This window comes from Phalangium opilio, unplaced genomic scaffold (assembly GCF_054372755.1).
Source record: "Phalangium opilio isolate 3A_F unplaced genomic scaffold, DU_Popi_V2 ptg000105l_1, whole genome shotgun sequence".
Classification (NCBI taxonomy): domain Eukaryota; kingdom Metazoa; phylum Arthropoda; class Arachnida; order Opiliones; family Phalangiidae; genus Phalangium; species Phalangium opilio.
The window spans coordinates 205,164-220,269 of NW_028324207.1; the positions used below are offsets into that span (position 1 = coordinate 205,164).

The 15,106-nt window shown below is 37.3% G+C and overlaps 3 protein-coding genes across 4 annotated transcripts in view; 2 read left to right on the plus strand and 1 right to left on the minus strand.

Moving 5' to 3' along the window:
- Positions 1 to 256: 256 nt before the first annotated feature.
- On the minus strand, positions 257 to 1,140 carry LOC149625044 (BET1 homolog). The gene is made up of 3 exons (XM_089851810.1): positions 980 to 1,140; positions 679 to 833; positions 257 to 613 (listed from the first exon to the last, which is right to left on the minus strand). Exons 1-3 carry the CDS (start codon positions 1,002 to 1,004, stop codon positions 458 to 460), a joined length of 336 nt encoding a protein of 111 aa, XP_089707936.1. The 5' UTR covers positions 1,005 to 1,140; the 3' UTR covers positions 257 to 457.
- A 70-nt stretch (positions 1,141 to 1,210) lies between these two features.
- Snup (snurportin-1) lies at positions 1,211 to 2,398 on the plus strand. The gene has a single exon (XM_089851798.1). The coding sequence runs from the start codon at positions 1,308 to 1,310 to the stop codon at positions 2,331 to 2,333; it is 1,026 nt and encodes a 341-aa protein (XP_089707924.1). The 5' UTR covers positions 1,211 to 1,307; the 3' UTR covers positions 2,334 to 2,398.
- Positions 2,399 to 2,533: 135 nt separating this feature from the next.
- Positions 2,534 to 15,106, plus strand: part of dome (cytokine receptor domeless) — a 33,494-nt gene continuing 20,921 nt past the window's right edge. For both annotated transcript variants that reach the window (XR_016374492.1, XM_089851774.1), the window contains exon 1: positions 2,534 to 2,698. The gene's annotated coding sequence lies outside the window, so the exon portion shown is untranslated. The remainder of the gene's footprint in view (positions 2,699 to 15,106) is intronic.

Here is a 15,106-nt window from a genome sequence, read left to right on the forward strand (position 1 = left end):
AAATCGACCTGCCTAGATAATGTTTAGCAGACGACGTTGCGCTACATTCCAAACCACCCCTTCCACTCCCCTTCTAAATTCTCTCTGGTGTAGGAGTGTATGTACACCAGTGTAATGCAATCGAACATCTTTACAGGGGCCCATAGAAAATACATTAGGACGTTTCACCCTGTAAGTTGGCTTCTCTATGAAATTTTTAGAATATATCTTAATTAACTCGGTTTTAAATTAAATAAATTAAAGAAAAGAATAACTATTATTTGTTTTGAAAAAATATATTTTATTTATAAATAAAAACTAGATACACTTTAATTAGAATAAAATTTGCCACACACTCCATGTGGCTTATTTCAAGGAATTTTCAGTAAACATTCCAACAAATATATTAAAGACACTTTGAATTATTATAGGAGCATGTATATTTCGAAAAAAAGGGTTAGATTAATAGTTTAATAATTCATTTTAATTTTAATATAATATATATCACAAAGAAAACGAAGAAGGAAAACAGAAATAAATATAAAATGTATCTGTTGTGTCCAGCTTTTGATAATTTTATTAATCGACCCGCTGTTGACTGTAGAAATCCTTGAGTTGAATCAAAGTCATCGTCCTTATAGTATCAGAAAAATTTACAATTAATGTTTATAGGGATGGGCTAATTAATTTAAATTTTACCATGTGACGAAGGTATTTATTTTGCTCCTTGACTTCATGTCCAATATCAATTGAAAGAGATTTGAGCGCTGTAATTTTGTCTTTTAGTCCATCAACTAATCTTTCATTCTCCTCTTCGACTATTTCTCCTGTTTGCTGGCCGTAATAATTCCCATCTAATTAAGTAGGGTAATTACTTATGGTATAGAGGGCCATAGTTGAATAGTTCATATGGCAAGAATACTTAAGCCTTGGCGTTAAGGACAAAAGACACTTCAAACTCTAAATAAAGTTAATACTAATAAAATAATTTTATACTAACTTGACTGGGCAAATGATCTCTTCATTATGGAATCCTAAAATTATAATTTTGTATTTTATTTCACACTAAATTAACATTGAATTATAAAAATTTTCCCGGTAAAGGTAAGCCTCTGAACGGAATTGAAATACTTTGACACGTCATCGTAGGATACGTCTTTCAACCAATCAAATCACTCCCTTCCACTATTTGATCTTTGACCCCACACATATGGTTTCATATCGTCTGCTACTGTGCTACAATGTAGTTTGTTTTGATCTGTCAAAGACTGATCAAAATAAAGTGAATTATCCTTAATTTTTGTAATATTAATTCTACTTGTGGTGAAATGGCATCAAATATGTGTGATTTATCATCGGCTCTAGACACTATTAAAGTCGATCGTTTAGATCAGTATAAGAATTCCGGAAAACTAGTGGCTTCTCAAGAAGATAGAAGATCAGCATTCTTGAAGAATTTAAAGGAGAAGAGGCAAAGTTACGTCAATTTAGCAAGAAATTTGGCGATTGGAGATGTTGCCAAAGCGGCGGATTTATCAGATGATGAAGAAGATGAACCAGTTGCCATGGAGTGTGACCTCAAATCCAATCATTACAGGAGGAAACCCCAAAAATCAACTCGTAAAAATTTGTATAGAAACCAGCTCATGCTTTCTGAATGGATGTTGGAAGTTCCGAGTGATTTAGAATCAAACTGGCTCCTCAAATTATGCCCCGCTGCTAAAAGGTGTCTCATTGTAGCGTCAAACGGTGAAACTAAAGCTTACTCTCGTAAAACGGGCCAAAGAGTCAATATGTTCTCTTCATTACTACCAGGGGGGTGTAGAGAATATTCACACAAATCCTCAATCTTCACGATTTTGGATTGTTTTTATAATTCAAAAGAAAAAATATTTTATATTTTAGACATTATGTGTTGGAATGGCAACGAGTATTACGACACTGAAGCTGAGTTTAGATTTTATTGGCTCGAATCAAAGTTGGCAGAAATACCCGGATTGAGAGAGAAATCTAGTTATAATTGGTTTCCCTTTGTGGAATTAAAAAGTCATTTGTGTGATAAGGAAACAATGCATCGGGTTTTAAACTCTGATTTGCCATTTACAAATAAACTGGATGGGGTGTTGTTTTTTCATAAACAAGGCCATTACACTCGTGGTCGTACCCCCTTAGTAAATTGGCTTAAAGGCTTTATGGTAACTGAAGTATTTGGTATCCCAGTTTCCATTAATCAAGACGAAACAAAACCAAATGCTTATGTCTCATTTGAATTATTTGCTCAGAAAGAAATGGAAAAGATTAGTGCAAAAGAAAAATTAAACTGCTTAAATGAGGTGTCGATGAATGTTGATTAATTTATGTAAATACAGGCCATTATTTCGTTCTGATTATTTTAATAAAGTTGTATTATTCCCGTGTACAGTGCTTCATTCTCTATCTGTTCATATATTAGTTCTTGCTTTCACATAGGTGGCAGCACGAGTGTAAGAAAATTGCGGATTTGTTTTTCATTGGGTGCCACCCCCTCCATCTGATTTCGTAGCTGATGACGTATTCGCGGAGACCGAGGAGACATTCCACAATTTCCTAGAAATGGTGAAGCTGAGTACAATCGCGAAGTGCGGGTCCCGATTGAATTGCGTTATATAATATTACCACAGGTGACAAACAAAAACAATTAGGTGTGATTTTACAAGATTAACCACCGATTGATGATTCGGTAAGTCTCAAAACTTTCTCTTAATGTCTAGAATACCTTAAAACGGGTGTTCTTTACGTCTACTTTCGTTAACCAAGGCTTAACGAAATACGTTCAATCCGCGGTTTTTGCGATCAATTACTAAGCCTTGGCCAGTGATGCGTGCAGCAGCGGTGGGTTCGGGACGGGTGAAGCTCGCGTTTTTTACGGCGGGGGTTTATTTCCTCGGAAGTCCTTCTTTATGCGGAAGGCCGTCGATTTTTCGCTCTCAGCGGGAATAGCGATAGACAAAGGCCTGCTTTTACACTCAATTCTCAGCTCTTTTATTATGGCGTGAAAGGGGTTATCAATTAATATACTTTAACAAAGAAAACGTAACAATAACGTGTCGGTTATTAGCCATATCAACTTTTATTGTTCACGAGATAACTTTTAATTTGACAAATACGGAAAGTTACGGTTTTAAAGTAACTGAAGTTTTATGTAGGCCTATTATGCAAATTACGGCAAAACCAGCCACTCCTCCTTCCTTAGCAAAAGTTTAATAAATTCCTCTTGTCATATCAATCTTTTGAATTGTTATTACGGATAATACAAACCCTTGAAACCATTGGAAGTTTTTTCGATTAAAATTTAAACTATTTTGTAGTTCTAAATATTTTCCACTCTATGATAATCACGCGGAGTCTAGCCAATGTTAAAATAAGCTCTAAATATAGCATATCTGGGAATTAAAACAAATTTCTCATCAATCCACACCATCTACAGACATAAACAGTGAGGGGAAAAATAGTCGTAAATCGTTTTCCAAACAATAAACAAAGCTGGAACATTGGATAAAATGTTCCTACACCCCACTGACAAAATGTCTGGCCAGTGTCGAATTTCTAGCATTTCCAAATTAGCCATGCTTGGCACGTTGCGCGCAGTTTTCTCTGAGCTCCTTACCTTCGGTCAGGCTAAGTTATAGCTTATAAGTTTGGCTAAACAAGGCATTATAGCCCCTGCTGTACCCACCGTCAATTAAGCGGAAGTAGTTATTGGTCGCAGTGGTACTAAGGTCCGTTCGGGCGCCGCTTTGTTTCTTAACTTCTGGCAACCTTATGTTAATATACTTCGATCGATCTCTCCCCATGTTTTCCCGCCTTTTGCCCTATGACCCTGAATTTACCCGGGTTCGCCTGGGGTGTTAAGGGGACACATCCCAGGCGGTGGTTCTACATTACCCACCTTTTTTTTTCCCTTAAAATTGCTAGGGGGTCTCTCGGCGTCCTTTTTTGGTGAATAAAAAAAATGCTAAAATAGGCGTTACTATTTTCACACCATGCCAAAAAAAAAGAAAAAAAAACGTAGTTCCGACACCTTCTTTTAATATACCGTAGTATGTACGCCTGTTAAAGGAGAAACGGTGCCGGTTGTATATTTTTCCATCAGTATAAAATTCCCCTGGTTGTTATTGGGGGCTATCAGATTTTGAAAGCATCCTAACTTTAGGGATTGCTTTTGAGCCCTGGCAAAAAGCTCTCGCTGTGTTTACCTATTCAGACTTTTAAGGGAAAACGCTTTATATTGTGTTCATTTTATTTTGAGCGTCTATTTTTAGAAAGTTTCTTTAAATTCACACAATTTTTCTTTCGTTGGAGCAAGAAGTGATATCTAGTTTATTAGGGAGAAGCAGAAGTCCATTAAATTAGCCTAGGAAGTAACCAAAAGTGGGGTTTGGGACTGCCCTCTCTTGTGTAGCAATACCGAAGAAGGGCGACACCTTCGCCACCTCGCGGTAATTTTTCTCAGATCTCCGGTTTAAGTGCGACTCGTACGCCAAAATTTGCCCTATCGAGAGAGAAAAAACTATTGGCCGAAAACGCCCCCTTCCACTGTAAAACCGAGCTCTCTTTAGCATAGGAGAAGGGAGGGGGTGTGAATTTTGGAACAGTGAAGGTCATTCAGTTTTTTTATGACTCTTCGTAAACCTATTGAAAAAAACTATTTAAAGGGAGGGTGAAGTAGAAATCAAGTGATTTTTTAGCGATTCTTCTACTAATTACAAGACCAGTCTGCATAGCCAAACATTCAGGAAATACTTCCGAATGATTTTAAAATTCAAATAAGGTTCAGATTTAAAAGATAATTTTAAATAAGGACGTCCGACCAATCGCGTAATCTCCTGCCTTTTTATAATTAGTAGAAGAATCGATAAAAACCACTTGATTTTCTACTTCACCCTCACTTTAACAACCGTGGCCGTTCCTTTTTTTAATTTTTTATAAAGTAAACAATGTACCCTTTAAAGATCCAGCTGAAGAAGTCACGCCCCGCTCACGTCAGGAAAGACTTCCTAGAGAGGAGCTCGAGATTTCTGTGTTAGGAAAGGGGGAAAAATTTAACCCCCCATTCATGGAGCTAGAAGGAGTTTTTATCCCAGCAGAGACGTACGCTATACCAGCCATTGTAATTGTTCACTTCCTAGGCTAATTTAATGGACTTCTGGGAGAAGGTATAAGATGCCTCAGTATTCGCGCGCCATAGTCCCAGTCCCCCTTTCAAAATGCAAGGGGGGATGTAAAAGGAGGCCGCGCTATTTCGCAGCCTCTCCTCAGTCGAAAAATACTTGTAATTTTCGTCATTCGCGTCGCGCTGACGTGAGTTTTCAAGAACCAATGAGATGCTGGTTGTAATTTAGAGGCGGGGATTAACTCCGGACCTACGTTTGGACTGGAGATAAAGCTGGAAATGTGGCGAATTTATACCACCTTCTCCCTAATAAACTAGATATCGCTTCTTGGTTGGAGATTGAGTAAACTGCAGTGTTTTTTTTATTTATTTATTTATTTATTCAAGCCAATCCCCGCGTTTTGGAAATCTTTTAAACTAGGCCCGAAACATTTCGAAATTTCCAAATCATTTGTACCTACCATTTTATATTAACTTAATAATATTCCAACTCTGAAGTTTCGTAATATTTTTGCATAAATTTATTTCTTAAGAACAAGAAAACAAATCCTTATAGTATGCCTATTTTATTTCAGTTTAAATTTCACCCTGATCTTATTAGGTCCTTTAAATATCCTTGTTTCAAATTTCCCCTTTAATAATTTTGCAAAGTCCTTCTAGTTTTGAGAGTAATTAAGAATAATGTAAAGAGGTCAAATTGCCAATATTCCCGAAAACCAGTTTTGTCAAAATAAAAAACCATTTTACCCGTTTCTCGTTTGCTCGCGTTGATAAAGCTGTAATAAAATATTCGAAACAAGCTTTCAAATCTGGTATATTATCCATTAGTTTTTTTAGAAACGTCTCTAATCCCTATAGCTTAATTTTAATCGATATTAAATTATTTGAATCAATTATCAAATCGTCTTCCTTTTTCCCAAATATATTTATGCATATTCATTTTGTGATTTTTTATTACAAAACTCAAAAAGACCCAAATAAATAAATAATATCGAATATTAAATATTTTAGAGTATAGCCAGAAGTGAGATGAGACCAGAAGTACTGAGCTAACCAAATTCTTCACTCGGCGAAGGCATAGATAATAAACACAAGGATCGGAAGGTATGCCTTCCGTAGTGCATCTCTCTTTGCCGCGCTTGTGCGGGGGGGCCGCACACCAAACTTCTGCAGTTGACTTCCGCTTATGCGCAGACGAGGTCTGAATGCTCGTTTTTCGCGCCGCCCCGTGGCACCCGTGTGGCCCTTAATCTAAACCGAGGCTTAGGATGTTTTTCAATAATTATGGAAAATACTAAAGTATAAATTAACCTGACCTTTAAGGGCTATCCTTCTTTTGTTTCTAGTAAGTAGTTTATAGTCAGTTAAAGCCATAGTGCCAAGATATGCTCATATGATACTATAAGATGATAACCGATAGGCCTAAAAACTTTAAAGAATGCACGTGGGGAAATTTGTTTTTCCACACGTGCATTATTTATCCATGATTCTACGCTGTACGCATGCGCTGGTTTCCGGAAGTAGAACCTACCCAGTTTGTACAAAGCGCGGCAAGCTCTGCCCCGACCTTCTGATCCTGGTGTTTATTATCTATGGCGAAGGTGAATATTCTTGATAACACAAGAACGGTTGGCCCTCTAGTAGCGGTTTCTGAATTTTCCCTCCAAAACGTGAGACGCTCGCGGTGGTAGATGACCGAACTAGATTCAAGGAGCCGCGTCCGTGTTCGGCCGCTTTAGGTTGAGGGGAAGGGGGTAGGAAATTTTTTGGAACTCGACCAATTTTTTTCTCAGTAGTGTAGGCGCGTGGGAAGCGGCATAAAATCCTCAAGTTTGTTCACTAGAGCCAGGATCTACTATCAATGCTAGAACCCTTCACTTCTAGTCTCATCTCACTTCTGGTATAGCTATTTAGTCAGGAAGCGAAACCATGTTTTTTATTATTTTTTTCATTGTTGAGAATAATTATGGAGTAAAATATGAAAGAAGCAGTTGTTTTTTAACTTTAACGGTATATTTGTTTTAAAACATTCTGCGCCTTCAGGCGCGTATCGTGTGCCAGTGTGTGCGTGTTTAAAGGTTTTAAAAGTGGCAAGAATGTTTCAATTGGGCAAGGATGTTTGATGAATATCAGCAGAAGGGCATAATAGAAGAAGGATGACATACTATATCCTCTTAATACTTCAGTCTAACATGGTTCTTCCCAGGCGAGTGAGCCCATTTTGTTTGCTCTCCCTCTCATCAAACTTCAGATGGGCTAGGGTGAATTCTATAAATCCTCAGAAATCAACCCACAAACTAGAGACGAGTCGGGCCCCCGATTTAATCGGGCTTTTTCGACCCGACCCGACCCGAACCCGATTCGGGTCGGGTCGGGCCAAATTAATTTCAAAATTTTCCGGGTCGGGTCAGGTCGGGTTTTTATTTTAATTTTTTTTTTCGGGTCGGGTCGGGTCGGGTTAAGTTTATAATTTTAAAGTTGGACTCGGGCCGGGTCGGGTCGAAAAGAAAGTCGACCCGACTCGTCTCTACTCGACCCGACTCGTCTAGAGACGAGTCGGGCCCCCAATTTAATCGGGCTTTTTCGACCCGACCCGACCCGAACCCGATTCGGGTCGGGTCGGGCCAAATTAATTTCAAAATTTTCCGGGTCGGGTCGGGTCGGGTTTTTATTTTAATTTTTTTTTCCGGGTCGGGTCGGGTCGGGTTTTTATTTTAATTTTTTTTTTCGGGTCGGGTCGGGTCGGGTTAAGTTTATAATTTTAAAGTTGGACTCGGGCCGGGTCGGGTCGAAAAGAAAGTCGACCCGACTCGTCTCTACCACAAACCTTGATTGTCTTGACGTGGGACAAAAATCCATAAGTGCATGCGCCTTGGCAAATAATTTTTTCTATATTATCAGGGATAGATTTAATTTTAGAAGTAGGAATGGAGAACAGAGTAATGTGGGCGCGCGTCATAGTCCCGGTCCCCCCTTCATGGGACGGAGGGGTATGAAAGAAGAGGCGGGTCATAGCGACAGAGGTAAAAAGGAATTACGTATTTTTCGCCGTCCCCGTCAGCAACGTCATCAAAACGTAGTTTAAATGAGCCCCAAAAAGATAATTTAAACTTTTCGTTACGTGTTGGAGGGAGGGGCTCTATACTGGGCTATGAGTCGGAATAACTGAAGTAAATACTAACCGTTCTCCATTCCTACTTCTAAAATTAAATCTGTCCCTTTTAAGGGCTAATAGAGTAATGATAAGGGGGAACTATTTATCGCGTACGTGATTCGGTTTATTAACCTTGAGCACTCCAAATGGAAAATAATGTTGGGAAGAATCACGTTAGAATTACCCCTCCCGCTTTGTTGTTGGTACACTTCTCTCGAAGCGAAGTATTATATACTTCTAATGTTTTCCATCATGATAACTATAACTCGGATTTGCAGGACCCAAATTAACTCTTTCTTTTAAACTTAAGCAGATGTTAGGAAATAAATGAAAGGGGCTTTCCTTTGAACTGTTACGAAGTAACGAGGTAGAAAGAAGAAAAATCCCCTTTTCAGATTATTAAAATAATCCTCCATTCGAGGTAATTTTTCTCAGTGGACCCTTGATTTTTGTTTACGGTTTACTCTGCTGCCGCGAATGGAGGAATGGGTAGAAGAAAACCCGCTGCTGCTTGAGTTAGGGTTTAGATTAGGTTATTTACAGCTGTCTCCTCGCTTCTTCGGGTTCTTGGTAGGAGGCAAGATTATGTCACACATCAACCACGGCTCGATGTGAGAGTGAGAGAGAGACTAAACTGAAGAAAAAATTTGGGTGCAAAAAATCGGCGCCACTTGTTATAATCTATCCATCCTTTCTTTCTTTATTTCTTTCTTGGCTTAACAAAAATAAGTTCTCTTATAGCTTCTCTGAGGGTGATGGTGTTATTGGTCTTATTTAAATTCTTTCCCAAAAACTATTATTGCTTGTACGTTTAGTCACCCCCTTGAAAGGCAAATGCAAGGAAAAGCAGGGAGCCCAGTGGTCCTATAATTCCTATAAAGACTATATTATCCTATAATTTCATGGAAGGTTTATATATATACTATATATTTTTAATTTAGTCAAAATTTCCGTATAGTTTAGCATAAATTTTATCAAATTTTAGCTCTTTTATCGAGATGAAATTTGACTAGACACCGAAATTACGGATGCTCCCTCAGGATTTAAGTTCCTCTTTTCAAAGTAAAATCCGATTTATTTTTTGTTGAGATTTTTCTACATAGTTTAAGCCAAAATAGTATTATGTATGAGCATTTTTTTGCACATGTCAGGGTTCATACAAACCTGGAAAAATCAGGGAAATAAATAGTTAACAAAATCCTCAGGGAAATTTGCGTCAAACAGGGACTGAGTAATTAAGAAAAATGTTCATAAACATACCTTTAATAGGATTAATATTAATATTAAACTAAACTTTGGAGGCTCATAACTGTGGTTATATTAGAAATACGGGGGATATCCTTTGATTATGTAATAGTCATATTTGCCCCCCCCCCCTCCCTGCTTCGTTAACATTTGCTCCATAGGATACTCCATATACGGGAAAAACCTGGAATTGTTAGGGAAATTTGTTTTCCAAAAGTTGTATGAACCCTGCAAGTTTTTCTCCTATATAATTCTATAATTCCGGAAAGAAATCCAATATTTCCTATAAGGTATTTAAATTTTTGACTGGGTTCCCTGGGATAGCATTGGATGCAAAACGGGCTGTTTATTATACGGTCATATGTCGAGAAGTAATTGAGATATACACTTCTCATCTGGGAAAGGTTGCGGTCTTGTTCCAGCCATTATTGGAGTACCGAAGTATCAGAAGCAATACGCGACGGCTTGTTTCGTTCCTCAATAATTTATTCCCAAGTACTATGGAACCAGTTCATATATATATAGCCTTGGTAATTTGGCTGCGTTCGACTTTAGATTATCCTATAGCTGATTTTTTTATTTCTTTCTTTGCTCGTATAGTAAGTAGTCGTCTCTCTCGCCATTCCAGATTGAGATGTGCCGGAGGTTAGGTTTTATTTTATTTTTTTTTATAAGCTAGTTGAATTTTTTCCCAAATCCGGCGTTTTTTTAATAAATCGGAAGTAGATAAAAGCGAAGTGGCTAAAATATCTGCGGTTCAAGCATCCGTTTCTACATGGGTGACGTTTTAAACGCCGTTTTTATTTATAGGGAGATCACGTTTGACCTTTGACCAGACACAAATGTTTTTAAATATTCAAAAATGCGAATTAAACGCGGTTTTTTGCTATATCAGCGTTGCCACGGGTCAGGGAAAACCTGGAAAAGTCGGAGAATTTAAAAATGGGCCCAAAAAGGTTAGGGAAAAGTCAGGGAATTTTAAATGTTTTAGCAAAGTCTCTGGGAATTTGATTTGAGTGGGTAAAATTTCTGGGGATAAGTTTTTATTGAAAGAGTAATGAAAGTTTCTCCTCATCCTCTCTTAACACAGAAAACTCTAGAGCAATCCTTAAAAATGTCTACAATTAAATGCCTTTAAAATAATCTCTTAGACTGTTATTTATAGTTAAATGTTTTTAATCATTTTGGTGCAACAACTTAATGTAGAAAGTTCATTTAATTATAAGCACTTAAATCGTGCTGTAAACATTTACACTTTCACCCTAAAAGGTCAGGGAAAATCTCAGAAAAAGGTCAGGGAAAAGGTCAGGGAAAACCTGGAAAAGTCACGGAATTTGGTTCTGAAAATTCCGTTGCAACCCTGTATATTTAAAACAATGACAATGGGGCCTAAAATGTCAGGGAAAACTTGGAAAACTCAGGGAATTTGAGACTGAAAAAATTTCGTGGCAACCCTGTATTATTAATAAGTGTCAAATTGGATTATTTCTCTTTGAAAGCGTTTGCAGAAAGAGGTGTAATTTCGTAACTTCGCGTTTATCTACTAATTAGCGAGGGGAGGGCAACTGTACACTTGTCAGAGGCGCGGTGAGACGCCCCGTTGTAACTTGGAAATATTTTTCAGTTTCTAAAAATCCAGTTATGGAAATATGTATGTGTTCGCCGTACACTACTGCCATCGTTATGGCGACGTTCAGACTGTTTTTCCCCCTTCCCCCGAGATATCTCCGTATGCCTGTCTCTTTTTTTATGTCATTCGATAGTCGATACATATTTTTATACCCTAGACATTTTTTCTGACGCCAGGGCCCCATGAATGCTAATGAAAATTCATGAGAACGCACCACGCTATCAACACTATAGCCCCTGAACTCCTCCTGAAGAGGCTTATGTTGCCATAATGAACCGTATCAACCCCCTCTCTCTAAGTTAGTTCATTTGGAATTAGAAAGTGAATTGAAAATCACCCTTTTTTGCCTTAATTTTGTTGTATTAAAGTTTAAGTTAGTGAAAGGTCAAGGGTTATTTTTCTTATATTAAAGTTTAAATTGGTAAAAGGCCAAGGGTTGAATTGTAGTATTAGGTCCCGTTTTAAAATTAAAACATTTTCCATGAATTTTTAAACGACTGAACTAACATAGAGATTTTATTTAAAAATTAAAATTAATCAAAAACATTTTATATTTCAATTCTGAAAATTTTTGGGAAATGTATAAAAGCATAAGTTTATAAGATATGTTCCATAAGTATGACGCTACCTATACTTCGTAATGCTTGAGACTTATTGAGAGCTAGTTCGAGAACGACGGAAGCGAGAATTGACTACACGCGGTATTGCAGTCTATATTCCTATTTAGTCTGTACTTTTACGAGAATCTATGACGTTTCACCAAGAAGCGATATCTAGTTTACTAGGGAGAAAGAATAAGATGCCTAAGTATTCGCGCGCCATAGTCCCAGTCCCCCCTTTCAAAATACAAGGGGGGACGTAATAATTAATTTTTCTGATTGCGAATCTGATACCCTTGTTTTGATTTTTCTTCATCGATATACGGTGAAATTTCTTATTTTTGAATATTTGATTATAACTTGGATAAGAAAGAAAATTAAGATATTATATCATCTCGGAGTGTCATTTTTCAATAGCAGTTCTCATATTTATGATTCTGTTTTTGAATATAAAATTTGAATTATCTAGTATCAAGAAGTTATATCTAGTATCTTAGAGAGAAGGTATAAATTCGCCAGATTTCCAGCTTTATCTCCAGTCCAAACGTAGGTCCGGAGTCAATCCCCGTCTCTAAATTACAACCAGCATCTCATTGGTTCTTGAAAACTCACGTCAGCGCGACGACGCGAGTGACGAAAATTAGTCATATTTTCCGACTGAGGAGAGGCGAAATAGCCCGGCGCCTCCTTTTACGTCCCCCCTTGTATTTTGAAAAGGGGACTGGGACTATGGCCCGCGAATACAAAGGCATGTTATACCTTCTCTCTGAGATACTGATATAACTTCTTGCTAGTATATAATTTAGTTAAAAAATATGTTACGTAAATTTAGTTACTTTCGAAGCTCCCAACTGACTATTATCCACCATATCTTTGTTTGGTGTACTGAAAAATGTCCTTTAATCCAATAATGTCACCTACAATCAATGAATGCTTCAGGAAGTAAACAACTTGATAATGATAACATTGTTCTCTAACAATCAGCGTGGTTTAGATTATGACTATATAAAATTTTGTCGTTGAAGTTACGAAAGTTTAATAGATCAGCTTCTAAATTTGCAGTAGGAAAAAACCCTGATTACAGGGTGCGACGATAAATAGCTGTTATCTCGAGATACAGTTATGTTACCCCATATTAACACGTTTGTCGTCGTATGCTACTAACGTACAAGTACACTTGACGCAACTATAGACTTGCGTAGATTCCGAGGGACAAGTAACTCGGCGTAATGAGTTGGCGCGCTGTAAAGGAATTTCTTATATCAAAAGTATATAATACTTATCTTTGAGAGAAGTGTACGAACCACAAAGCGGCGTAATTGTAACATTCTTCCCAGCATCACTTTACATTTGGAGTGCTCAAGGTTACTAAGCCGAATCACATACGCGATAAATAGTTCCTTCATCATTACACTATTAGCGCTTATGCGCTTGAGAATTTTAGTCCCACAATCAAGGTTTGTTGGTTGATTGATTGCTGGGGATTTAGTACCAAACAGTTATAGAATTCACCCTAGCACGGTGCCATGCCCATTTGAAGTTTGATGAGCAGGAGAGCAAGCTAAAAGGGCTCACTCGCCTTGGAGGAATCATGTAACATAACTAAAGTATTAAGAGGATGCAGAGTGTCATCCTTCTTCTATTATTCCCTTCTGCTTATATGTACTCTCCAAAATCCCCCACCCTTGAAAGTGATTACGCGTACTGGTAATCGGAATCTGAATCTGAGAATGAATAGCCCCTCGATGTTTGCCAAGATAATGAGGTAAGTGTACAACAATATCCTCCTCGAGACTAGATTTCAATTAATATTGACAAAAGATTAAAACACCGCGCAACAATAGAGGCGGTATTAAATTTCCATCTCTGTGTTGAAGCACTGCCGGCTCATGGAAATTTAATTATATAATTAAACTAGACATAATTTTTAAATATTTTGAAAGTGAAAGTAAAAAAAATAAATCTCTTTAGAATTTTATTAAATTTCGATCAACCCTCTTAATTACTTTCTGTTCGTTAATCCATATAAATGATTAAATTTATAAAAAGAAATTTTCTTCCTAGTTCAAATTAAATCTCTCCAGAGGCTGTACAATTTTTTCCTACCGAAATTAATATCTATAGAATAGAATAAATAAATATTATATTGACCTTGGGTGGTGGAATAGTTGAAAAAGAGGGTTTGGTGCGAAACTGCATTTTTAATCTGGCGCCACTATTCTTCACAATATTTGAGGTGAAAATTATTAAGAAGTGAAATATGTATTTCTCTTTTTCTTTTAATTGCGTAGTTGGTAGTATACACGCACTCTCTTGTAGCTGTAGGCCTAAAAATTAACAAATTTGTTTAAACCACCTTTCCCCCAAAATAATCAAATTTGCATAACTGTAAATCGAATTGGTTGCACCGTTATAAATAAATAAAAATACACTCACTATTCAGGATCAGTTTAGTGGCGTCTGCTAGCCAGAAACTCTTACCTCTACCTTACCCTTAACCCAATACCGTAGGTTCTGGCTAGCAGACGCCTCGTAAGAAATGGCGGATGGCACAGTAGATCTCGTTTTTAAGACGAATAAAATGCTAATTATTTTGTAATAAGAGATTATTTATTTCTAGAGATGGGCCGATTCCAGTTTTAACCGATACCGATATCATTCGATAATTGGGAAACCGATACGTACCGATACCGCGGATAATTTACCCGATCATTCGAATAAACCGATATTAAACCGATACCGATATATTAACCAATATCAATAATAAAATAAATAAGAAAATAGGTTGTAGAGATGGGCCGATACCGATCCCATATCGGTATCGGTGCCGATATTTGACTTTAACCGATATATCGGTATGGTATCAGTTAAAAATGAACCAATATTTTTCTTTAAAAAATATCGGGTAGAAATATCGGTTCATTTTTAACCGATACAGATATATCGGTTAAAGTCAAATATCGGTACCGATACCGATATGGGATCGGTATCGGCCCATCTCTATTTATTTCTTTTTAATATTTACCCTTTTATATTTAGAAAAGGCCGTACTTTTAAGGTATATTAATTTTGTGTTACCTGAACTTTTCCTTTAATTTCAAATTAAAGGTAAAGGTTTGGTACCTTTTGAACGTCTTTTTTTTCTCCTCCATATTGGCAACCTTGCCAGCCATTGTAGGCGGAGTATAATAAACGAGCTGTATATACCCCTTTTTTCGTTGATTGACTCGGGCTGACGTAGCACCGGCATACAATTTCCTCTTTATTCTTATTTTTCTTCCTTTACGTGGTTGCGTTGCCTTCGCGATCCGAACGCAAACAATTGACCTTCTGTACTGGACAGGCCG